This window comes from Megascapheus bottae, chromosome X, assembly GCF_031878675.1.
Source record: "Megascapheus bottae isolate mThoBot1 chromosome X, mThoBot2.hap1, whole genome shotgun sequence".
In the NCBI taxonomy this organism is placed as follows: domain Eukaryota; kingdom Metazoa; phylum Chordata; class Mammalia; order Rodentia; family Geomyidae; genus Megascapheus; species Megascapheus bottae.
Window position 1 is genome coordinate 52,343,737 of NC_143547.1, and position 26,642 is coordinate 52,370,378.

At 35.6% G+C, this 26,642-nt stretch overlaps 1 protein-coding gene across 1 annotated transcript; it reads left to right on the plus strand.

The window, feature by feature from the left end:
* Window positions 1-6,966: 6,966 nt before the first annotated feature.
* Window positions 6,967-7,905, plus strand: LOC150041093 (TLR adapter interacting with SLC15A4 on the lysosome-like). Its single transcript, XM_090326473.1, has one exon. The coding sequence runs from the start codon at window positions 6,967-6,969 to the stop codon at window positions 7,885-7,887; it is 921 nt and encodes a 306-aa protein (XP_090182599.1). The 3' UTR covers window positions 7,888-7,905.
* Window positions 7,906-26,642: the final 18,737 nt, after the last annotated feature.

A 26,642-nucleotide genomic window follows, 5' to 3' on the forward strand; every position in this document is an offset into this window, starting at 1 on the left:
GCTAGGCCCAGCCCTGGGAGGAGGGCCCAGCACAGGCTAGCTCAGCCACCATGGGCCTCCCACTCTCCTGACCATTGTGCCTCAGCTCCCACGACTTCCCAACAAAACAAATAAACATAAAGCAGACTCAGAGAGACCAGTCCCCGTGCTTCCATATGTTGGGAGCTAGCTAGTCTCTGAGATTTGCGGCCTGCGTCTTCCCAGCCCTCCAAAGTCAGTGGCGGACCCCTCTCACAGTCATTACAGGGTGGGGTAGGGGAACGTTTGGGTGGGAAACCGTAGAGGAAGACCAATGTCTTGAATAGGTGCGGCCTATAGTGGGCCAGGGTTGGGGCATGCTGCGTGACCTGGGCAGCCCAGATTTTCTTTTCTGTCTGCTTCTATTTTGAAGGTTGTAGGGCTTGTCCTCCAGACTTGGGCGCTGTCACCTAAGCCACAAACCCACTTCTTGGTTTCTGGTGCTTAATTGCAGATAAGTCTCCCATGCACTTTCATTCCTGGGCTGGCTTTGAACCGTCATCCTCGGATCTCAGGCTCCTCAGAAGCTAGGATTAGAGGTGTGAGCCACTTGCACCCAGCCCATGTCATTTTTTTTAAACAGTTCTTAAGACCAGAAGTTTATAATCAAGATGTCAGCAAGGTTACAGGCCTTTTTCTACTGAAAAAATGCATTTTGTCTTCTCAACAGTTCTTGCCAACATCAATTAAGTCCTCCTTTTTGCTAGTCTTCCTCTACCACACCTTTAGACAAATACTTGTCACTAGATTTAGGATTTACCTAAATCCTAGATGTTTGCCTCATATCAAAATTCGTAATTTCGTCTACGAAGATCTCCAAATAATGCACTAATCAAAGGCTCAGGGATTAAGGTATGGGCACACGGTTTGTAGACTGGTCACTTTGCAATTCATTATGGGAAATTCTCTCCTCTGTGGATGGCTATCAGCGAATTTATTGCAGAAAATTATCTATAAAAAAAACCTAGAAGGACAGTGCCCACTTATTGAATTCAAGTCGCAGGACTAGCACTATTATTGCAAAATTAGTACAATTTTATTTTTTCTGTTTTTATGATTTTATGGACAGTTCCGTTGAGTTTGACCTGAAGTGACAGTTCTTACTCTTCTCATATGAATGTAAGTATTAATAGAATATGATACAAACAAGAAAAAATACCATTAATTTGCACATACAATGTATTTCCACTAAGGTAGGAAATTAATTTTATATAGCGTTGACTATTGTTATTCGTATACGAATATGTCTTCTTACTGATTGCTCAGTGTAAAGTGGCTTCTTGGCTATCATTTTATTTATTTGCTGGCAGTCTCTGTTAACTAAAAGTCTCTATTTTAAGCCTCTCTGGGAGCTGAAATTTCACATGTGCCTGTGGCTCATGCCTGTAAAAAGAGCTAATCAGGAGGCTGAGATTTGAGAAGCACCATTCAAAGCTAGAAGGGGGAGGAAAATCTGAGAGAATCTTATCTCCAATTAACCACTCAAAACCTGGAAGTGTGCTGAGGCTGAAAGTGTTAGAGCTGTAGCCTTTAGCAAAAAACTTCAGGGACAACACTGGGGTCTGGAGTTCAAGTCCCAGAACTATGACCAAAACAAAAAAATAGAGTTCTAAGCTGGACACAGGGAAAGAGCATAAAGAGCAACTGGACTCTACAGTACTTTCACCCATTTTTCCCTCCACACTGTTTGGAAAGGGAGAAGCACAAAACATGGTGAAAATGCCCTAACTATAATGTAATTTATGAGAAAATAAATAAAGTTACCTGCATTGGTAGTGACAGAGCAAAAATGATGGTGGTTGGGATATAACTATAACAGCAACCTTTGTTATATTTTCTCTTAGCGCAGAGAGCTTCCTATTTTTTCCCTATTCCCCTCCCTTCGTGAGGATAAGCTTGCAAATTGTCCTTTCCTTCTTTTAGTCAACTTTTTGGTATTTGCAACACTCCCAGCCTCTTCTAGCACTTCCTCTCTTTTCCCTTCTGTAACATGATGGTCTCAGGGCCCTGTGCACTGTTCCTGAGCTTCTTTTGCCCAAGGCTAGGAAACTAGCCAGAGTTTCACTTCTGGCTTTTTGGTGGGTATTGGGAGAGAAAAAAATCTCAGAGACTTTTCTTTCTCTGGCTGGCTTTGAATCATGATCTTCAGATTGCAGCCTCCTGGGGAGTGAGGATTACAGACGTGAGGCACCGCTCTTTTCAAGTACTGAAACAGTGGTAACATTAGCAGGGTTTGGAAAGGGGGCATCCAAGATAGGTAGGAAAAAGAAACTTTAAGGAAGGGTACAAGGAACCTAGCCCCAATTTCTAAGAAAGCAAAAGTGTATTCTATGACTGCACTCCTTATCACTGTTTTTTTTAACCATCTATTTCTTATTAAAATGAGAATATTAGTTAACTGACCATACTATTTTGAAGAATAAATGAATTTAATATGTAAAAGTGTTTAGCAAGGGATCTGATATGTGGTAGGTAATTCAGAGCATTATAATATCTATTATTGGTACATGTGAAACATTGCATACATTTGAAAATGTATCGAGGTATGTTGAAAATGAAAACTTTACAAATTGTTGATGGAGATAGGAGGGAAAAACTGGGAGAAAGAGATGGAAGGGGTGGTACTATTGTCCAAAAAGAAATATACTATTTACCTAACATGTATAACTAAACCCTTTGTACATAACCTTTGTAATAATAATAAAAATTTGAAACAAAATAAATCAACAAATTAGATAAAGTATTTATTCTCAAGGCACTTGCAGAATGATAGCTGATAAGATAAGGTAAGTAGATTATGGAGAACTCTAACCAGACCCTGCTAGGTGGGTAAAGGCAGGCATCTCTAAATAACTGGGAGCTGGAGTAAACCTGGAGAATGAAAGAATAAGTATTAGTCCAAAAGACCAGGTATGAAACAAAATGGTAATTGGAACTTCTGGGGCAAAGGGAGGAATGAAAACATGAAGGTCTAAAAAGGAAACAGGGCAAATCAAAAGAGTTGGCATTTGGTCTTTAATCTTTTTGAGGCTGAGGTGTGTATGTGTGGGGTGTGCATACTAGGACTTAACCTCTGGGCCTCCCACTCTTGCTTGTCTTTTTCATTCAATGGTAGTACTCTATTATCCCCATTTCTGGCTTTTTGTTGGTTAAATTGGAGGTAAGAGTTGCCTGCACTTTTCTGCCCTGGATGGCTTTGAACCAAGGTCCTCAGATCTTGGTTCCCTGAATAGCTAGAATTACAGGCGTGAGTCACCAGTGTCTGGCTTTGGGGCTCTTTTCAGTTTTGTAAAATTGTGGGTAATTATCATTTTCAGATTTGCTGTTCTGGTTAAGTGCAGAATTTCCCTAAAAGCATTCTTTTCATAACCTTTCAAGGCAAGGCACTTATTGACTCTTATTATTCGTGGATGAACAGAAAGCGTTGAAGATTTTAGCAGGTTTGTGTGAAAAGTAGACCAATCTGACATGGTAATGGCTTAAGAGGGAACAACACTGCAAATAGCTGTAGTAATCATGAATGAAAAGTTACAATGCAAGAGAATGATGGAAGGCCCAATATTTGTCAAGATGTGTTGTACTCATAACCTGACTTAGGGAATTGTGACCTCTTTTTACAACTACATAATAATAATAATAATAACAATAATAATAAATGTCACAACCGTTGTAAAAGGCAGAGAGATTTTAAGGTCTTGGATCAGTACAATAGAGAAATGAGAAAAGCAAAATAGAATACAATCAACAAAGAAGCCTACTTTAAGAGGGATTTGAGATCTCCATTTTTTTAGTATTCTTTGTTGTAGCATTGAAAGAAAATCTCATTATCTTTCTGACATGAGACGTTGACGTATTTCCTCACTTCACCGTGAGCCATTCCCTAAGCTCCATTAATTCATTATTTCTTACAAGATATATAACATACAAAATGAGAATTAACCACCCTGTTATCATGAATATGGTAATTATTTAAGTGGTAAAATACTATAAAATAAAAGCTGTAGCCAATAAAATTAACCATGTCATTTTTTCTTCCTCTCAATCTTCTTTGACAGTTTGTCTGGGCTTACAAAGCATTCTAAAATGAGGGAAGGGGTAACCCTGTTCAAAAAGAAATGTAAAGCTGGGTGCGGTGGCTCACACCTATAATCCTAGCTACTAAGGAGGCTGAGATCTGATGATTGAGGTTCAAAGCCAGCCAGGGCACAAAAGGACCTGAGACTCTTATCTCCAGTTAAGCAGCAGAAAACGAAGTGGCGCAATGATTCAAGGGGTAGGGCCATAGCCTTGAGCTGAAGAGCTCAGAGTTCAAGTCTCACTACCAAAAAAAAAAGAAAGAAAAGAAGCATACTCATTACCTTATGTAACTGTAACCCCTCTATATATTACCTTTGCAATAAAATAAATAAAAATAATTCTAAAAACGAGTAGGATATTTTCAATGTTGGTAAAATATATTCTAGAGAACATAGTAAAGTATTTTTCTTCTCCTATGAATATGAATCATTTACTTCTAAATTCAATTAATACCTGAATAGTTGCTTATTGTTCAAAAACACAAACCACATAGAAATACAGGGAGTAAAAGATAGTGAATTTATCTCCTTACCAACTTCCTGTCACTCTCTCTTCACAGGAAACTACTACCAACCATTTAATTTATAGTTGATTCAACCACCATGGTTACATATATTAAAGCTATTGAAAGTAGAAGAAAGTCATTTAAGTGAAGAAATTAAGCACAGATGCTTTTTTGTTAGGCTACTGAAGTTGAAACCCAGGCTTCCTCTTAAGGTGACCTGAATTTGAGCATGTTATGTATCTTCTTTGTGTCTCAGTTTTCATGTAGATAAAATCTCATCTATTTCATAGAGATGCTACGAGACAAGTTCATATGTGTGAAGAATTTAAAATACAGGGTTCCTTTTTTAACAGTCCTGGGACTTGAACTCAGGACCTGGGCACTGTCTTTGGGCTTTCTCAAGGCTACAGCTCTACCACTTGAGCCATAGCACCTCTTCTAGCCTTTTCTGTGTATGTGGTACCATGGAATCTAACTCAGAGATTCATGAATGCTAGGCAAGCAATGCTAGTTCCATTATCTATTAATTCTGTGACATTCAAAAAGTATATAGCTTTCCTCTCTGTCTTAGTTTCTATAGTGTCTGCTTTCAATTAATGTGTCTGCTTCAATTGATATACTATGTAGGGCATTTAGAAGAGGAGATGTAGAACATTTTGAATGACATGTAGCAACTACTTAACTTATAATTGTGATTATTGTATCACTATAATATTCAATTAAGTAATTTATATCTTAGACACAGCCAAAGTTATTTAATCATTTACTTATTGAAGCTCATTTGGTTTATTTTGGATTTCATTTTCACAAAATAGATTAGTACCATATGTTTTTCTTATACTTAAAAATAAAAATTAAATATTTTTTAATCTCAAAATAAAAATAAGAATAAGCCAGGCATCAGTGGTTCATATTTTCAAATCTTTGCTACTCAGGAGGCTAGGAGGTCTGAGAATTGTGGTTTCAAGCCAACATGGGCTGGAAATTCTGTGAGAATCTTATTTCCAATTCACTGCCACAAAAGCAGGAATGGAACTAGGCTCAAGTGGTAGAGTGCTGGAATTGAACAGAAAAGCTTGGGGACAGTGTTCGGGCCCTAAATTCAAGCCCTAGGATTGGCACAACAAAAATGAAAATAATCTACCTTCACTAATAAGAAGAAAGCTACTTCAACTAATGTTTTTTTTCACTTCATTGTCATTTGCATAACACTTTCAAGATCCTCTTTTGGGTGTGTGTCATTACTACATGGCACATGTGATCAACCCACATCATTTTCCTACTAGTTTCTTTCAGTCCTTTGCTATGAATGGAAAGCAGAACCATTTTATGTGGTTAAAGCTGAGAAACAAAGAAGACAAAAAGGACTTTTCCTGTGTATGGACTGCTGGGATCTCAGAAGATCAAATCTTCAGATATCTTGACACTGGGAAAAGGTAAGTCTAAATCCTTACATATGTTTGTTCATATTTATTTTTCTCCAGAAAACCTTAATTAGAAGTAGGTTTTCTTGAAATGGTTATAGATGCTGTAGACCTATAAGATGAACATTGTTGCCTTTCTTTTCACATTGTTAAAAAGGTTATTATTTATTTGTTTATAGACAGGGTTTTGCTGTGTAAGCCAGTCTGGCCTCCAACTTGATATCCGCCTCACAGGGTTGTGAGTGCTGGGATTACAAATGCATGGCACTCTGCCTGGCTTTCTTATGGAATTGCTGGTGAAAATTGAAAGGCTTAAAACACACTAAATGATCATGTAAAAGACTGAAATAAGATTTGAATGTATTGGAACATAAAGTAATAAAAAGAAAAACAGGAAGAGAGAAGTGGAAAAATGGTAAAGAACGCTATTTTATTATTGAAAAAGGAGCTATAGTTGTTGTTTTAATAAAAGTTTACATGAGAACAAACTCTCAATTTAGGTAGAATCTTATAAGATAAGACTTTGGCACTTTAGTTGTTTCTAAAGAAATTCTCAAGACAATTGAGTATAATAAATATACATATCTATAAATTTGTATTTTATAAAACACTTGCATTGGCATTACATATGATCATCCTCATAGTAAACCTGGGAAAAAGACAGAAGTATTAATGCAATTTAATTAACAAGAAAATTGGCATCTCTGAATCAATTCTCCAAGGACAGTTTGTGGCAACTTAAAAAAAAATGCCTTTATTCTTAACAAAGTATATCTATTCTTAGTCTTTTTTGTCCTTTGAGCAGCATTGCTTCCCTGAATCATATTTGTTTCATGCAGGAGATAAATTCTTATTTGACATCTTAATGTGCACTGCTTTAGTAAATTCTTTTATATTATAGGAATATTCTACACTCATCCTTTAGAAAAAGTGTCTAATAAAATGCTTGGAGAAGCCTTCCTCATCAAACTCCTATACAAAGAACAGAAATATGGGAAGATTTACAAACCCTTAACAGGTAACAATACCTCAAGGGATGAAAGAAAAATCTGGGAAAGTAAGTTTCTAGAGGTTGAAGACAATTCACTTCTCCCGCTTAAGATGGAAAGCCAAGAAAAAGGTATAAACAGAAGTGTAACAGAACAATGTAATGATGCCATTCAAATGCAGTCTGTGGATGAGCTCTCTGTGGCAAAACACAAAAGTGCACCTCTTTCAGGAAATGTATCTATTGCATTGCCTATTCCAAAGAGAGAACATGGTGAAAGACAACTGGATTTATATCGATCCTGGTCATGTACAAATATTTGCCAAAATTATCCAGACCTACAGATTGGGGGTGACCATGTGGGAAACATGTATGATTCAGGCTGCTTTGTGGAACACACACATGATGGTGTTTTTAATGGCCCTCTTTTGCTTTCAGTGGATATACCACTGGGCTGTTCTCCTACCAATGAGCTTTCAGAGAAAACATTCACTACAAAGTTAGTGAATGGGGATGAAATTCGAGAAAAAAGTATGTTGTTACATAAGCAGCCACTGTCAAATTCTATGCTTAATAGTTACATGGAAAAAAAGGTGAAGGAACTCTACAAACAATTTTTGGAAGAAAATCTCACCAGATGCCCCTCCATAACCAATTTTATGGCTTCCAATCTGCTGATGAATAATGTAAATCTGATTAGCCTTCAGATCTCTCAAGAGCAGAACATGGAGACATCGAAAGTCCGGGAAGCTCTGCTACACTCCTTAGCACTCTATAATCTCCATGACAGTTCTCAAGCAAACAGCTCTGAAATCAGCACTCCTAACTTGCAAATATCAAACCAGACAAATAAGGAACATATGAATCAAGTGTAGGTTAGTGGGGCTAAGTTATGAGCCTCTAGTAACAATATCATTCTCTGCCTTATTATCTGTGTTACTTTAGGTCTCCTTTGTAATGTGGTTTTTCTTTTTTTTTGGAGAAATTGTTGACTTACGATACATCTGAGTTTTTGTGGGTTATATTTATCATAATGAGGAAATATGAATGTGTGCTCTTACTTTTTTGACATTTCATTTTTGTACTTTGCAAGTTTGAATGTTCTGTTTGTGTTTACCTAAGTGCCCCTAGAGCCCTAACTTAATTAGCTTACTGTCAGTCAGCTTCATTTAAACAAAAAGGGCATTGAGGAGTGCCTCATTGCTCTAAACTATTGAAAAGACCACGAAACGTATATCAATAAGGCTATTTAGTTCTCATTAAACATGTTGAGAGACATCTAAGCTGTGCTTCCTAACATGCCCAGCAAGTAGGATCATTCATTATGACAATCAGAATCATCTAGGGGAAATTTATATATGTATATGCGTATATAAACCCTGTAGCCTAAAACACTTTAAAATCCAATAGAATTTAACAGATATTTGAAAGAAAAATGGAAAGGAAGGCTTGAGGTAAAATAGGGACTTTACAAGTGGTGCTACAATGAAATTTTTTTTTTTGCTTTAAACTCTCCTAGTGTGAGCACCAATTTTTTTTAACCAGTCCTGGGGCTTGAACTCAGTGCCTTAGCACTGTCCTTGGACTTTCTCAAGGCTAGAGCTCTGCCACTTGAGCTACAGCACAACTTCTGGCTTTTTTCTACATATGTGGTACCGAAGAATCAAACCCGAGTTTTCGTGAATGGTCGGCAAGGACTTTACCACTAGGCCAAACTCTGAGCTCCGAGCACTAGTTTTTTTTTTTTCTTCATATATTTTTTATTGTAATTAATAGAAGGGTTACATGATATTTGCCAGATAGATGGTGCATTAATTCCCATACATTGATACCCTTTCACATGTCTTGGTCCCCATTTCCCTCCCACCCCTCATCTTGTTTTCCCCCTTCCCTATCCAATTTCAAATAACCAAATACAAATATATCCAATATATCAGGTAACAAAGTGAGATACTGTAACAATATGAGATAACCAAGGGACAGCAAAAGAGATGAGAGATAACATAGTACATTAAGGACAACAATCATTCATTATATGGCTTATGTTTCTATATCCTAGAGATCCTTTCATTTAGCGTCCTACTATATGGCCTTTTGTATCTGGGCACTGTCCCTGAGCTCTTTTTGCTTAAGGCTAGCACCCTACCATTTTCCGATTCTTGAGTGGCTAGGATTACAGGCATGAGCCACCAGGACTGGGTGAACATCAACTTTTTACCTCTCTTGGATAAGCCTAGTTATTTTTAATGGTTGGAGGAAGGAGGGCATACAGGCTGAGTGATAGAAGCAAGAGAGAACCCTCATGGTGATTCTGGCTCAGATTAAAAAGAATATGTTATTGTAATTTTGGAATAAAAATATATTAGGAAATTCTTTGGAGCGATGCACTTTATTGTAGAAAAGGAAAAAAGACTTCATACTTAACTTACATTTTCTTACAGTAGTAAAAGAATTGACATCTTTCTTATATAATAAAATTGTATGAATGTTACAGAATTGTATCATTGTATGATATATTAATTTCTACAGTTGGGAATGTCATGTTTTCTAATTATCTCTTTGGTCTTTACAAAATTTTATAGGCTGAATCACCTCAATGTTATCATAACTTGTTCTTTTGACCTTGTTGTCCTCTAGTTCAGTTTTAGAATTTTCAAAATTTTATATTTTTTTGTAAATCTTTTGTTTTTCTCTTTATCACTATTTTTCTCATCATCTTCTATGACGATCCTCCCAATTTTCATCATTGAAAACACAAAGGATAAAAGTTTGGGAAAACTGATTTATTATCAGAATACAGAAAAACAGTCATGGGCCTGTTGTCTTGTATGCTAGGTTTGTACTTTTTGCTTTTTGTACTGTACCAGCACTTGAATTGAGTCACTCCCACAGCTGGCTCTCTATCATCTGAGCAACACCTCCAGTCCGTATTTTGCTGGACAATTGACTACAGAGTGTCTTAGACTTATTTTTGCCAGGGTTATCATTGAAGTTCAGTCCTCTAAATCTCAGCTGAGCTAGCATTATAGACATGAACACTGATATCTAACATGTTTGTAAGTTTTTACTATAATTATCAAAATAAAAAGTTATTGATATTAAAAACATTTTCTAAAATATGTGGCATCTATACACAATGGAATTCTGTGCTTCCATCAGAAAAAAATGATGTTGTACCATTCAGATGGAAATGAAAAAAATTAGAAAAAAATTATACTAAGTGAAGTAAACCAGACCCAAAGAAATATAGGTTGCATGGTTTCCCTCATTTGTTGTAATTTGAATGTGCCTGTAAATCTACAAGTAAACACACTGGATGATAAAAGACAAAAAAATGCACTTGGACACGATAAATTATACAGGACTCTAGACATTCACAGAAGGAGACCAAAGGAGGATGAGAGGATCACAAAAGTCTCAATAGCTACATACATGAGATCATAAAAAATGATATTTAGTGAAATGAACTCCAAGAAATAGAAACAAGGGGTTTTTGTTATTTTGCTTATTGTTTTTCCTCCTTTGGTACTGTTGATTTTTTTGTACCTTTTTCCTTATTTGTAAGTTTATTTGTTTGAAAAAGAAATGTACCCATTACCTAACTTATGTAACACCCTCTGTACATCACCCTTAGAGTAACAATAAAAAGTGAAATTTTTCTGAAGTTGTTGAAGTTTTTGGTGTTAATCATTTTCTTAAGTACAGTAATATGTTTTAATGCTTTATTAAGTGGGTATGTTTATAAGCAGGGTTGAGATAGCATAGTACTTATAAAAACTCTCAATGTTTGGCAGTACTGAATTTAGAGATATATTTAACAAAACTCTCAGATTTAACAATTTACCTGATCAAAATGGCCTAAAATTTAATGTAGTAATTAAAAGAGGAAAGATGATAAATTTGATGTTTCATTCATTGTGTGTGTGTGTGTGTGTGTGTGTGTGTGTGTGTGTGTGTGTGTGTGTAGGACATGGTGCTTGAACAAAAGTCCTGGGCACTGTACCTGAGTTGTTTGTTTGTCTGTTTGTTTTGCTCAAGGCTAGCTCTCTACTACTAGAGCCACAGTTGTACTTCTGGCTTTGTTCTGGTTAATTGGAGATAAGAGTCTCCTAGACTTTCTTGCTCCGAGTGGATTCAAATTGTGATACTCAGATCTTATCCATAGGAGTAGCTAGGATTACCGGAGTGTGCTGGAGTGTGCCACCATTGCATGGTGTTTTTATCTTATCCTGTTGTTATACATGACAACATTAAAAGATTTAACTTTACAAATTAAGTACTCATTTGGTATTGTTTCTTTCACCATTGATATTATAATATGACCATAGATTTTTCCCTTTCAAAGTATTTTTTAAGTATGGAAAAATGAATTACTGGGCTGGGAGCATGGCCTAGTGGTAGAGTACTTGCCTATAATGCATGAAGCTCTGGGTTCCATTCCTCAGTAAAACATACATAGAAAAAGCCAAAAGTGGTGCTGTGGCTCAAGTGGTAGAGTGCGAGCACTGAAAAAGCTCAAGGACAGTGCCAGGGCCTTAGTTCAAGCCCCAGGACTGAAAAAAATTGAATTACTTTTTTATTTCACTGTTGTAAATGTTGAAAGTATGACTTCTGTCTGTATAAATATATAAAAATTGAGCCTGTCCATACATAGATGATGCAAAGGACTATATTGCTCTTGGCAAGCAGTAAGTTTAGAATGAAAAATAGGGAATACTTGCTTTTTTAGGTCAGCATATATTTGAGACTTGAACTCATGGCCTGGCATGAATCTTTGAGAGTCTGTCTTGGATCCTATAATGTTCAGTCTTGATAAGTGTCATAGAGTAGTTTTCAAAAGAAGCCAGCCTCGTTGAAGTTCTTAAGAGTGGAGCTAACACTGAAATGGTACAAGTTCAACAATGTATACTCACACATACATACATATATATTCATGCTTAGTTATGTAGAACTATGCCCATATGGCTACTTATCACTATCTAGGCAAGCATTTGTATACTATATTTCTTTAATTGGTAAATCCAGCTAATATACAATATAATGTTTGCTTGGATGAAAAGTGGAGCGCTGGTTTGATGAGAAGTCAGATAATGAAACGAGTAATTGTGTATTTAAGGGCACAATTATTTTTAGGTATTATTGGAAGGAAAGAATTGAGCAAATTATAAAAAGTAATTTAATGTTTTGTGACTTGTTATTAGCATGGAAAACTAGCTAATTGGCTATGTATATGTGAAAACTATGGAAAAATGAAATAATTACTTGAAAGTTAAAAAAATACTGAGAATAGAACCCAGGGCCTCCTGCATGCTAGGAAAGCTCTTCCACAGAGCTACACATATTATTATTGGTTTTGGCTTAGTATTTGCAAATAGATCACATCAGGTGTCAACATTAAATATTGTCCAAATAGCTATACTGAAATCTATGTGTAAAAATGAGGAGAAATGAATCAATGTATATTGAGTTCAGCTCAAAAAGTACCAAGTCATTGTTATGAGAAACCATTTCATATGTTCTGCTATTTTTTTTAAAGTTGAGAAACTTGTAGTTCAGAGAATTGCAATAAAGTTCTGGTTTTTACTTCCTCAAATGAATTGAGGTAGTTTGTCATGGGAAAAAAAAGTCAATATGATAGGTACTGAGGTTCATAGGAAGAATGTATTTCCTCAAATTTAGTTTGCTTTCAAATTGCAAACCAGACACATTTCTGCTAAGTACAATTTGAGTAGAATTGAAAAGTTGTTTTTTTCCCTGTCCTGGGGCTTGAACTCAGGGCCTGAGCACTGTCTTTGGGCTTTCATTAAGGCTAGTACTCTACCATTTGATCCACAGCACTACTTCCAGCTTTTGTACGTTTGTGGTACTGAGGAATCAAACCTGGGTTTTTGTGAATGCTAGGGAAGCAATCTACTACTAGAACAAATTCGAGGTCAGAAAAGTTAAAAAAAAATTTCATTGTAGCAATAAAATCCCTCCTTGTGTAACTTATATAAAAGAATAAAAATAATTTTCCCCTTTGCTTTACAAATTCAGTTCTACTTTTCAATTCTGTTCTTGTAATTTTATCTTTAGGAGAAGCTTCAGAATTGAGATATAAAGGTCTTAATAAAATGGGATCAGCTTGAATCTGGAAGAACCGAAAAGCCAGAATGAGTTCTTAAAGCTTTTTGTCTCTTTCAGAGAGATTTATCTTCTTAGTGATCCAACTACTATAAAAAACTGTCTGCTTTTCATTTTTTCAAACAAATGTTTATTGAGCATTATGATAAGTCATGGGCATAATATGGTGAACAAAAATTCGATGTAAGTCCTGCATTTTCCTTAGCTTACAGCCTAGCTATTATAAAATTGAGAGGAATGTGAAATCATCCCAAGCTAACTTTAAGATGGTGGAAGCTGTAAGATGCAGCTTTAATTAATTTATGTGGGTAGTTCTTCTTGCTTGGTCTGTTCACAATCTAGTCTTAATCTTGTTGTTCTCTTAATAAACATTACTGTGACTCTATTGGTTATTAAATGTGTTGAAATATTTCTATGCTAGCTACTGACATGAAGCTACTTCTCCCAGCCTTTTAGGTCCTAATTACAACTGCACTGACCACTCTCTCCATTCTGTCTGGGTCATTTAAATAACTGTTATTTATTTATTTATCTATCATCTATTTGCTTATTATTATTATTTATTATTACCCAATTTAGTTAATTTTCTTACATTTTTAAAAAAAATTATTAACATTGATGTTTATATCATATTTCAAATGACGTGTTTAACTAACAAGTATTCAAGAAGGGAATCTCAATATGCAATCACTGGCACTTAGATTTTAGAACATAATAAAAATTAGGCTAAGGGTTTGTATGCCGTGGAAACATATTAATCTATGTAATAAAACATTATGTCTATATTCATAATTTTTTGTCTCCTTTTTTTAATTTGGAGTATAATTTTTATATATATATTTATTTATTTTTATTATTTTTATAACTTTTTAAAAATATTTTTTATTGTAATTCATAAAAGGGTTACATCATATTTGCCAGATTGAGGGTGCATTAATTCACATACATTGATACACTTTCACATGTCTTGGTCCCCATTACCCTCCTTCCCACCCCCCACCCCCCGACTTGGTTTTCCCCCCTTCCCTATCCAATTTCAAATAACCAAATACAAATAAATCCAATATATCAGAAAACAAAGTGAGATACTGTAACAATATGAGATACCCAAGGGACAGCAAAAGAGATGAGAGATAACATAGTACATTAAGGACAACAATCATTCATTATATGGCTTTTGTTTCAATATCCTGGAGGTCCTTTCAATTAACTTCATACTATATGGTCTTATGTATCAAGGTATATTCATAATTTTTATGTCTATGCAGTTACCCTTTTTAAATAAACAAAGATCTATTCTTTTTTCATTTTTTTGTTGGTCATGGGGTTTGAACTCTGGGACTGAATGCTGTCCCTGAGTGCTTCAGCTCAAGGCATACACCCTCTCACTTGAGCCACAGTATCAATTCCTGTTTTCTCGTGGTTAACTGGAAATCAGAGTCTCACGGATTTTGATGCCCAGGCTGCCTTTGAACCGCGCTCCTCAGATCTCAGCCTCCTGAGTAGCTAGGGTTACAAGCATGTGCCATCTTCACCTGGTGAAATCATTTTAACCACAGAATCTGTGCTATTAAACCAGGATTACCAAATGTGTCAAATAAAACATTCAGGATACCAAGATGGATTTGAATTTAAGCAGAGAATTGCTTTTTTAGTATAAAGTGTGGCCCCATGAAATTTTAGAATGCTAACCCATCACAAATTCATTATATATTGAAAATTAAAGTTAAATTGGGTATCATATTTTTCATCTGGCAAACTATCTTTTTCCAGAGTGATTTTTCAAAAGCAGGAAAAACACGGAAAGTTGAGAGAGACAAGTGGAGCAGAGTATGAAGGCAGTGAGTGGAAAATTGAGAAATCCAATGAAGAGAGAAATGACTGAGAATTTTGAAGACTGTAAAGCAGCGATAGCATTTATGGTATCATTAACTTAAAGGAGAGCAGAAACAAAAATTAATTCTCAAGAGACTGTAAACTAGTAGAACTTTTCTTCTGTGGTAGGGATATGAAAACATCTCTGTTTCAGTCCTGCTACATAAGGAAACAATTCAGTGAAACAAGTGGGAAGAGAGCCAGAAAGAGTAAAGGATTTAGAATGAGAGTATTGTGCTTTGGAAAAGTTCCAAGTCAGCAATCATAACTGTCTGACAAGGCACTGTATCTCTTGAGTCTCAATGCCTTTATCTGGAAAAATGAGTATGACAACATTTGTCCTGACTGTATTATGAGACTTTTATGAGGATTTAAAGAAGATGAAGATGATGAAGACTTGGTTAAGTGGTAAAAATTCTACAAATATAAGGCTTTTGTAGGGGGCATCAGCATCATTTTAAAAAATTAATTATTTTATCAATTAGGTTGCATAACTGCTAGCAGAATTTTGGGGGAAGAGTCACTGAACGGGTAGTAGCAAAATCTACACCTATTGTTTGTTTACATAAATACAATATTGGTAGATATTAGAATATTTACTGAAAAAGAGGAATAACTCACTCCATACCTCCAAGGAAGTCTGACAGTAAGAGAAATCAATGAAGTTTCTTTCTCTAGCTTCTCAAAGACCTCTTAAATAATGGTAATAATAATAACACACGGTGATCTTTTCTTTGCTAGCCCCAGGGCTTGAACTCGGGTCCTGCACATCATCCCTGAGCTTATTTAGCTCAAGGGTAGCACTCTACCACTTGAGCTACAGCACCACTTCTGGCTTTTTCTGTGTATGTGGTACTGAGAAATCAAACCCAGGGCTTCATGCATGCTAGGCAAGCACTCTACCACTAAGCCATACTCCCAGTCTCATGATAATGTTATAAAGTAAGAATGGCTTTATTATTGGGCCAATCTTAGGCTGTTGTGAGAATAGAATGAATTGATATAAGCCCGTTGTGGTGATAATTTGGAGTCTATTTATTAAGTAATCAGTAGATGATCTACATTATTGCAATTTTTATTGCAGTATCATCATTTCTTCTTACCCATGAGAAAACCAGATTTCTTCTGTCTGTAACTTGAAGCATTCAATATGCTTTTCTGTGGTCAAACGCTCACATTTAGATCAGTCATTTCTAATAGAGCACAGATATGTCAGTATTCCTACTTAAAAGTTTACCTAATAAGTTTAAATGTATAGCATGCAATACTTTGGGGGGAAAAGTGTTTCAGGCTTCAACCAGCAGTCATATGGAACAAGGATTTTAGCCTCTCATTCTAGATTCCTGGAATTTGACTACCTAGGCAATTCTGAATCTGCTTGGGCAGCAGAGATTTCTTTTAAATGATGGCTGTTGTTGCTTCCTTAGACAACATTTCATGATTTAAGCCTCAGATATTTGAAGGTAAAGAACGTTTACTAGAATATGGCAGTGGTAACATTATTTTTTTTCTAGAGAGAAAATAAAGGAGATTGTCATCATGTGGTCTTGCATGATAATTGCTTTATAATGTTAGATATTGCAGAGTTCTAGAATATCATAGATATAAAATCCCATGGGGATAATCTAAATGGATTTTTTTTACAAATTCATGAAACAATTAGTTTCTCTTTCTCTTGCACAACTAACCATCCACATCTACTCCCGTGTATAAATTTGTGATACCCCATATTGAAAGATGTAAATGATTGCAGATAACTGATCTATGTGGTTGGGTTTTTTTTTGTGGGACAGCGCCCAGGCTGAGCTTAAACTGGGCACTGTCCCTGAGCTCTTCAACTCAAGGCTACTGCCCTGCCCCTGGTACTGGGTGCTGTCCCTGAGCTCTTCAGCTCAAGACTACTGCCCTACCCTTGAATCAAGCCCGATTTCTACAGGTTAATTGGAGGTAAGAGTCCCAGGTCCTTCTGTGCCCTGGCTGGCTTTGAACGTTGATCCACAAATCTCAGCCTCCTGAATAGCTAGGATTACAGGTGTAAGCCACCATGCCCGGCTTATGCTTTTGAAGAAAAAAATTGTATTTTATCATCGGGGCAACATATAAAGGGGTTACAGTTATGTTTGTCAGGTAGTATGTACATTACTTCTTGAATATTGATACCCCTTCTCATGTTTTTTCCCCACTTTCCCTCGCCCTACCCACTCTGATCTATGCTTCGCACAATTCATCACACAGAATTTATGAGAAATACAAAATTCTGAAATATAAGTGTGGTTTCTAAAATTTTTTGTTAGTTTTTGTCCTGATTTTCATGCCTATGATAAAGCCAAATTTAATTTATTCCAACGGAGAGGCCACAATTTAAGGCCACTTTACATTGAATACTCCTGACTTGCATCATTTGTTTTTCTCCTTTAATGATCAATTTCTCATCTGTGAAAATTCTTCCATACTTTCACCTTGAGACTATACCAATGCGGCAAAAAACAGTATATTATATTAGATACAGAGCACTAGTCTTGTTATTGATATTTGGGCTAAACCATAGAGGTAATTAAATCAAAAAAGAAAACTGCAGAAAGTCAAATGTCTCAGTATATGACTCTCAAGCTACTGAAAGTCTAAGTGATTGATCAGTATAGCAGTTATTTTATTCTATTGTTATGTTTAAAGGTTTGGCAAAAATTTAGTTGTGTCCGAGGGGTTTGGCCTAGTGGCAGAGTCCTTGCCTCTCATGCTCAGAGACCTGGGTTCGATTCCTAAGTACCACATACATAGAAAAAGCTGGAAGTGGTGCTGTGACTCAGGTAGTAGAGGTCAAGCCTTGAAAAAGCCCAAGGACAGTGCTCAGGCCCAAGTTCAAGCCCCAGGAGTGGCAAAAAAATTGAGTTGTATATTGTAGTGTTTTATTACAAAACTAGTAAACATTTTCTTCCTTTATACACTTAACTGCTGTTGTCATTTCACACCCTGAGAATGATGACTCAAAGTCCCCTTTGAACAGTCTTTTATAGTTTTAACTAGAATAGGGAAGTTATTTCCTAGCTTCATCTTCATAATTCATTAGTTAAAATGTAAAAGAAAAAATCTCAGATGGCTCAAAAATTAATATGCTTATAACACCATGAGATTGAAAAACATACTCAATTTTTAATGGATTTGACCAATTTGCTGAAGATGTTTATATGTGCAAGTTATTTTCCTGAGAAGAAAGCATAATTTTTATCTCTTAGGGCAAAGTATTTGCTGTTGATGATTTTAAAAAACTGTTCTTGGGCTCTTGTGTGAAAACACACACACACACACACACACACACACACACAGCGCCTCAACTAATTTAAAATTTAAAGGATGATTCTCCAGGTGAAAGATGCCAGGAAAAACAACACCAAGGAACAGGTATAGAAAGTAGGAAGTAACCCAGGATAAAATCATCCTAAGGCCATTATATTAAAGTTAACAGGAAAAGTTCTGACTTAACAAGATTCTGAGTATAAGTGTTATACTTCTTCCATACAATTTTAACCTGACAGAGTTGGTTCAGTTCTCCTATTAAGGTTTCTTTTTCAGTTGTATTATTATTAAGAGAGGAAGACAATAAAGAGCAGGAGACTTAAGATCAGATGACTCAAGATCACGCAGTAGTTCATTGTTTTTCAGAACTTTTGGGAGTCACTTCCTCAACTATAAAACGAGGTAAATTATGACTTGTCTTACTTGTACTTCATGGAAATATTATACAATATATCCTATATATACATGGGATGTATATATATATAAAGTATGCAAGCTCAAGGAAGTGGGGCTTGGCTCAAGAGTTAGGTGGTAACCTTGAGCAAGCTCAGGGACAGCACCCAGGCCAAGTTCAACCTTATGACCCACAAAAAAAAAGGAGACGAAGAAGAAGATGAAGTTCTGCGATGGGGGAAGGGGAATTCACAGCTCAGGGTATGTAAGCTCTATATAAATGTCAATATGTTCATGCAGCTTTTTTTGCCATACATCAACAAATTCACAACTGCAAATTTCTAAAATTCTGTTGGTTCTTGTTTTTCTTTCCAGATACTGAATTTATAATAATGCTAATAATAAAAATGATAATAACAATAAGAGTGTATATTGAATACATGATAAGTGCCAGGAAATATTTGCTATTTTCTTAAAAGCATTCATTAATTTGATGGTAAAGAAATATTTCTTCACTATATGCCAGAACACAGATTTTAGGTTCATGTATTACTCTGCTGGATCTGCTATAATTAAAAGCCATACACTGGTGGTTTAAACAATAGCCAATTATTTTGTCCCAGTTCTAGAAACTAAAAGTTTATGATAAAGGTTCTAGTAGGCCATGTGTTGATGGCTCACGCCTGTAATCCTAGGTATTCAGGAGGCTGAGATCTGAGGATAGCAGTTCAAAGCCAGCCCAGGAAAGAAAGTCAGTGAGACTCATCTCCAGCTAACTGCAAATAGTGCTCTGGCTCCAAGTGGTAGGGCCCAAGGCATGGACAGAACAGTTCAGGAACAGCACCCAAACCCTGAGTTCAAGCCCCTCGGCTAACAAAAAGGAATGGTTCCAGTAGATTAACTTGTTGGCAAGAGCCTTTTTTTAACCTCACAGACAGCAGCATAATGTCTCATTTTTATAAGGACACCACCTCATTGGAGTTAGAATTTGAACAGTAAGTCTTGGGTAGGTACAAGTATTCAAGCAGAATTTGTGGAAATAGATATCTCACATAAGCTGCAGGATTAGTGAAAGATGGTTCTAACTTGCTTATTTTTCTCACAATAAGTTTCCGGGCTTCCAAAAATTCTTACTCAAACACTTCTATAATTATTCTTTAACTTTTAGGTAAAAACACATGTGTTGCTGCTGGAGTTGCTGTTGCTTTGTGGTGGTTTTGGGGCTCGATCTCAGTGCCTGAGTATTTTGCTCAATTCTAGTTCTCTAACATTTTGAGCCACATCTCCATTTCCAGCTTTTTCAAGATTAATTGAACTAAGAATCTCATGAACATTCCTGGCTTCGAACATCCATTCTCAATTCTCAACCTCTTGAGTGGCCAGGATTATATGTGTGAGCCTCCACTGCCTGAATCTAAACACACTTCTGATATACTGATACCACATTTTTCTTCAGCACTTGGGTGACAGATCCCATGACAAGATATAATAAATGTAAAAATAAAATTATATTAAGTGTCTTTTCTGGCCATAATGAATTAAAAACAAAAGAATAAGAAAAAATTGAAAATGAAATAATGGAAATTAAACATCATATTCCTGAAAAATCAGTAGATGATGGAAGAAATAAAAAAGGGTATTTAAACTTTTTGAAGTAAATGAAAGTGAAGACGCACATAACCTAAACCTATAAGATGTAGCAAAAGCATTACTAAAAATAGTGTTTATAGCAATAAATACCTACATCAAAACCAAAAAGCTCTACAAAAAAAACCTGTACTGTATCTTAAAGAACTAGAGAAACAAGAAGACATTTAACCTAAAATTGTTATAATATTAATGTCAGTGCTCAAGTTCAGAGTTCAAGCTCCAGGTCTGGAAAAAGGAAAAAAGAACTGTAATGTGATAAAGATTTAAAAGACAGTACAAAATATCAATAAAATAAAGAGTTGAATCTTTGAAAAGCTAAAAAAGAGATAAATCCTTACCAAACTACAAATGATAGAAGATTAAATTAGAATCAAAGACGAAAAAACAAATATTCTACACAAGTTTGAAAACAGAAAAAAATGAGCAAATTGCTGTACACATATACACTACCAAGATTAAATCTTAAGGAAACAAGTATTTTGAATATCTGTTACTAAGACATGAGGTTTACTCATTAATAAGAAGTCTTACATGAAATAACAGCACCAAACCAGAAGGCTTTCATGTTAACTTCTATTGAACAATTAAAAATAAACAAACATGAATACATTATTCCAAAAAATCAGAGATGGAGAACTTCTTTCAAATGCATTTTTTCAACACAAGCAATATTTTTATTCCAGACTATTATGGACAGAATAATAAAAAAGTAACCCATGTGCCAATCCCCTTGATGAGAACGTATGCTAAAATTCTCAGCTAAAATTTAGCTAATTTAATTTAGTAGAACATAGATTATACACCAAATATGTACCTGTAATGGCCCACTTTCACAGAGTAAAGGAAAAAAGGCATATGACCAAGTCAGTGTGTGTGGAAAAGGCATTTGAGGAAACAAATTTTTTCATAATTATAAAGAGAATATTAAGTACAGAGGAAATGTGTTATAGCAGAGCAAAAATATTTTGAAATAAAAGCTTCTAAGAACTAAGGTAAAATAAAAATGCCTACACACAAATTTTTATTCAGCATAGTGCTGGAAATGATCTATGACTTTCATAGTGAGCAATATAATAGGAAAACATGAATTCAAATGATCACTTTTTTTGAAAAAAATACGACCTTCCATATAGAAAACTCACCAGTCTCCACAATAAGCCCATCAGAACAAATAATGCCTGCAGCAATGTTTGTAGAATACTAAATAAACATATTAAACTTGTAGCATTGTTACATGATCAAAGAAAATTATTTGAACTAGAAACCAAGCATGCAATATGACAGGAAATAGCTACAAATAATAAAATACCTAGGAGCATATTTAATCAAAGAGGTGAAAGTTTCTTTTAAAAACAGAGAAGTGAAAGATTTCTATAATCTTTAAATAAATAAATTAGAGAGAACACAGAAAGGTGGTATGGCATCTGTTTTCATGAATTAGAAAAATCAATATGATTTAATGTTCATACAACCAATGTTATCTACAAACTCAATGCAAAATACTATTAATATTCTTTACTGAACCTGAAAACAAATACAAATTTTTTTATAAAAAACTCCAAAATCAAAAGCCACATTTAGTAAAGAGAACACAGCTGAAGACATTACAGCACCTCAAAACTTAGAGCAGAGCTGCAGAAATCAAAACCCGACGGGATTTGCATAAACACAGAAAGAAAGACCAATGGAACAGAGCAGGGAGCCTAGAAGTAAATTCCACATCTAAAACCAACTGAGTTTTTGAAAAGGTTTAAAATGCATGTGTTAAAGAAAGGACAGTCTTTTCTATAAATTATATTGAAAAATTTGAATTTCCATGTACCGAAGAATGAGACTAACATCCTCTGTCATAATAAGTACTAAAAATAAAAAAGAAAACATAAGATTGAATTAAAGATGTGAACTGCAAGAACTGAAACTACAAAACTACTGAAAGAAAATATAGGAAGAATTGTTCAGAACATTGGAATGGGCGAGGTTTTCTTTCTGCGATAGTACCTTGAAGCAGAAGAAATAAACAGCAAAATTAAGCAAACAGTATTATATCAACTCTAAAATTTGTGTGCAGCAAAGGTAATAAGTGTACTGAATGGAGGAAAATATTTGCATACATGTTGACAAATGGCTGATAACCAGAATACCTAAGAAATTTCAAATATTCAGTAGCAAAAATACAAAATACCCCTACTAAGTTGGGGACAATACACACATCTCAAGAGAAGACATACAAGACTGGGGATACAGTGGTGAGCTATAATATTGCCTAGTACATTCAACACCCTAGTTTTGTTTCCTAGCACCACACACGAGGGGAAGAGGCATGTGAAAAAGTGCTGAGTATCACTGAATGGCTATGATTTAAAAAGAGAAATGATATAAATGTTAGCAAGAATGTGGAGAAAAGAGGGCCTTTGTACACAGTTGTAAATCAGTGCTAGCACTAAAGAAAACTAAAGATGCATACTCATCAAAAATTTAAAATAAAGCTACCATATGATCCAACATATTGAAAGGAAATGAAATCAGGTTTTAGAGTAGACATCTAAAGCTCCCATGTTCATTGTAGCACTACTCATAATAGTCAAGAAAGAAGTAAGTTGAATGTTTATCTGTCGATGATGACACAAAGAAAGTGTGGTCATATTCATATGTATCGCCTTCATATTTTCTAGCTGTTGAGTTTTCAGAGTATTCATTGCAAATATTGTTTCCCTTGCAATCTGTTGAGTATTTTGTTCTATGTACAGAGGTTATTTAATTTTCTGTAGGGGAAGAAAATTTGGTACATACACACAATGGAATACTATTAGGGTATGAAAAAAATGAAGTTCTTCCACATGAAACAATATAAATGAAATTTAGATCATTACATAGAGTTAAACCAAGCACAGAATTTTAAGTGCCATGTTATCTTGCTTTGATTGATGGTTAAGAAAGACAACCAATGGGAATGTGATATTTAAAAAGTAGTTAGAAATTCGGGTATACTTTTGAACAGTGGGGAAACTATAAAATAGTAATATATTGCACATTCAAAAAATGGAGAAGAGGGCCTTGGAGTTTGGCCTAGTGGTAGACTGTTTCCCTAGCATTCACGAAGACCCGGGTTCGATTCCTTGGTACCACATACATAGAAAAAAGCCGTAAGCTGTGCTGAGGCTCAAGTGGAAGAGCACTAGCCTTGAGAAAATCCAAGGACAGTGCTCAGGCCCTGAGCTCAGGCCCAGGACTGGCACAAAAAAAAGGAGAAGAAAGGATTTTGATTGCTTTTACTATAAACAAATGACCAGCCAGGCGCTAGTGGTACACACCTGGAATGCTAGCTACTCAGGGGCGTAAGATCTGAGGATCGTGGTTCAAAGCCAGCAGGGGATGAAAGTCCATGAGACTCATCTCCTGTAAACCACCAGAAAATTGGAAGTGGTGTTGTGGCTCAAAGTGCTAGAGCTGTAGCCTTGAGATGAAGAGTTCAAGGAGAGTCCCCAGGCCAAGAGTTTAAAACCCATGAGTGACAAAAAATTAATTTTATTGTCAAGATGATTTACAGAGGGGTTACAGTTACATAGTAAGGTAGTCAGTACATTTCTTGTCAAACCTTGTTTATACTTGGAATTTTGGGATTCACAAAAATTTCTTTCAAAATATGGTTTAGCACAATGATTCAAAATCTGCTGCACTGCACTATTCACCATAGCAAAGATATGGAACCAACCCAGATGTCCCTCAGTTGATGAGTGGATCAACAAGTTGTGGTATTTGTACACAATGGAATTCTATGCTGCTGTCAGAAAGAATGACATCGCCCCATTTGTTAGGAAATGGAAAGGCTTAGAAAAAAGCATATTAAGTGAAGTAAGCCAGACTCAAAGGAACTTAGGCTCAATGGTTTCCCTCATTCGTCATAATCAGTAGAAACCTTGGGCTCTACTAGCAGAGATCTGCAATAGAGCAAAATCTTGATACATAAGGCCATATAGTATGAAGCTAATTGAAAGGACCTCCAGGATATTGAAACAAAAGCCATATAATGAATGATTGTTGTCCTTAATGTACTATGTTGTCTCTCATCTCCTTTGCTGTCCCTTGGTTATCTCATATTGTTATAGTATCTCACTTTGTTATTTGATATATTGAATTTATTTGTATTTGGTTATTTGAAATTTGATAGGGAAGGGGGGAAAACCAAGACGGATGGGGGGTGTGGGGGGGAGGGTAATGAGTACCAAGACATGTGAAAGTGTATCAATGTATGTGAATTAATGCACCTTCTATCTGACAAATATCATGTAACCCTTCTACTAATTACAATAAAAAAACAAAAAAAATCTGCTGCACTATGTACTTAAGATATTATTCTTCAACCGCTGTTAGAGTGAAGTAACATAAACATCCAAATAATTTCTTATTTGGATTTTCAAAACAGCTTTGTAATGCAAATTCATTTTTTTGCCTGTCCTGGAGACTGAACTCGGGGCCTGAGCACTGTCCTTAGGCTTTCCCCCCCCCCTCAGGTCTAGTGCTCTACCACTTGAGCCACATCACCACTTTCAGCTTTTCTATGTATGTGGTACTGAGGAATCGAACCCTGGTCTCCATGCATGCTAGGCAACCACTTTAATCACTAGGCCAAACTCCCAGTCGATGCAAATGCATTTTTAAAGCAGATCCTTATTTTGTCAATTTGTCTATTGTCTTCTTCCTTTATTTTTTCATTTTATCATTTTATATTACCAACTATACATACTACATGCTATATATCAGCATCATGACAGAATTCAAAGATTATTTTAATGTGTTATTTGTCATATACATTTCCTAATTTTGTTGTTAGAGATACACAGGACAATACAAATTGTTAAAAACAAGTAAAATGACAAGATTTGTTACCCTCAAGGAGAATTATTGCACAGTATCTACACACTACATCAGGGGGATGCAAGATTACAGGAATGTGATTTAGGAGGTTGTCTGAAGCAGAGATAGGACTGTGACAATACAAAAGCAGGAAGAGAAAGGAAAGGAGGGCAAGTGAGCCCTAAAACTTTAATGAGGCCCCAGATGAGTTGACTCAATGGTTACATGTTCAAATCAATCCTTCTGTTCTCGGTGCTTTGTTTTTTGAAATATTAAAGTAAAATATCAGTATTTGTCCAGCTTTGCTCCTTTCTCTGGCTCCACTACCCCCCACCCATTTTTTATTTCCCTTAAAATTCATTGGAGAACTGCACATGGCACAAGATTTTTTTTGTATCATCTATTTCTGGATAATTTAGCATACATTTAAATATTTGAAGCTATCAACTTTGGGCTTTGGCTAATAAAACTTTTTGATTTTAAGTATTTCATTACCACAAGCATAGAACGGTAGTGGTAAGAAAGTATAATTGCTGTATGAAAACTTCTACTTCAGGTTTGTACACTTTCTTTTCAACTTTTAACAACATGCATGCATTTTCAAGTGTCAGTAGCCAACATAAACATATCGTTTGTTTGTATGTTTATTGCCAATCATGGGGCTTGAACTCAGGAACTAGGTGCTGTCCCTGTGCTCATTTACTCAAGGCTAGTGATCTAACACTTTGAGTCACAGCTCTACTTCCTAGATATATAACTTAATAAATATTTTGCCCTTATCATCAGCCATATTTCTACATATTTATATTATTTTCAAACTTACTATTTATGACAAGTTACTATAATGAGTTGATAATCAGTAGCTCTCCCAAACAATAATTTATCACTTTGGTCTTTTAACTAGTTTGGTCTTTTTAACTAGTTTTCAATGTCTACATTTGTAATAATTTGTTTTTTTAATTGATTCTTAGAGTCCTTTTTCTATTTTCTTATTTTTTTCTTACTAAGTTTTCTCTTAATTTTGTCCTTCTTGAGGTTATTTCCTTAAAAGTTGAATAAAAGATCCAAAGTGTATCATTACCTGTCCTGGATTATTTTCCATATTTTATCCTATGTAACTCCCAAAGTTTGCTTTATGGAAATATGGACATATTTCATTTGCCTGCCACATCATAATAAGTGGGATAAGCTGGGCACACCTGTAATCCTAGCTACTCAGGAGGCTGAGATCTGAGGATCAAGGTTCAAAGCCAGCCCAGGCAATAAAGTCTGTGGGACTCATCTCCAGTTAACTACCAGAAACCTGGAAGTGGTGCTGTAACTCAAGGGGTAGGGCAGTAGTCTTGAGCTGAAGAACTCAGGGACAGTACCTAGGACCAGAGTTCAAGTCACACACACACACACACACACACACACACACACACACACGCACATGCACATG

Excerpts from the sequence above, each read along its gene's own strand:
- LOC150041093 (XM_090326473.1), top strand. The coding sequence starts at position 6,967 with ATGCTTGGAGAAGCCTTCCTCATCAAACTCCTATACAAAGAACAGAAA.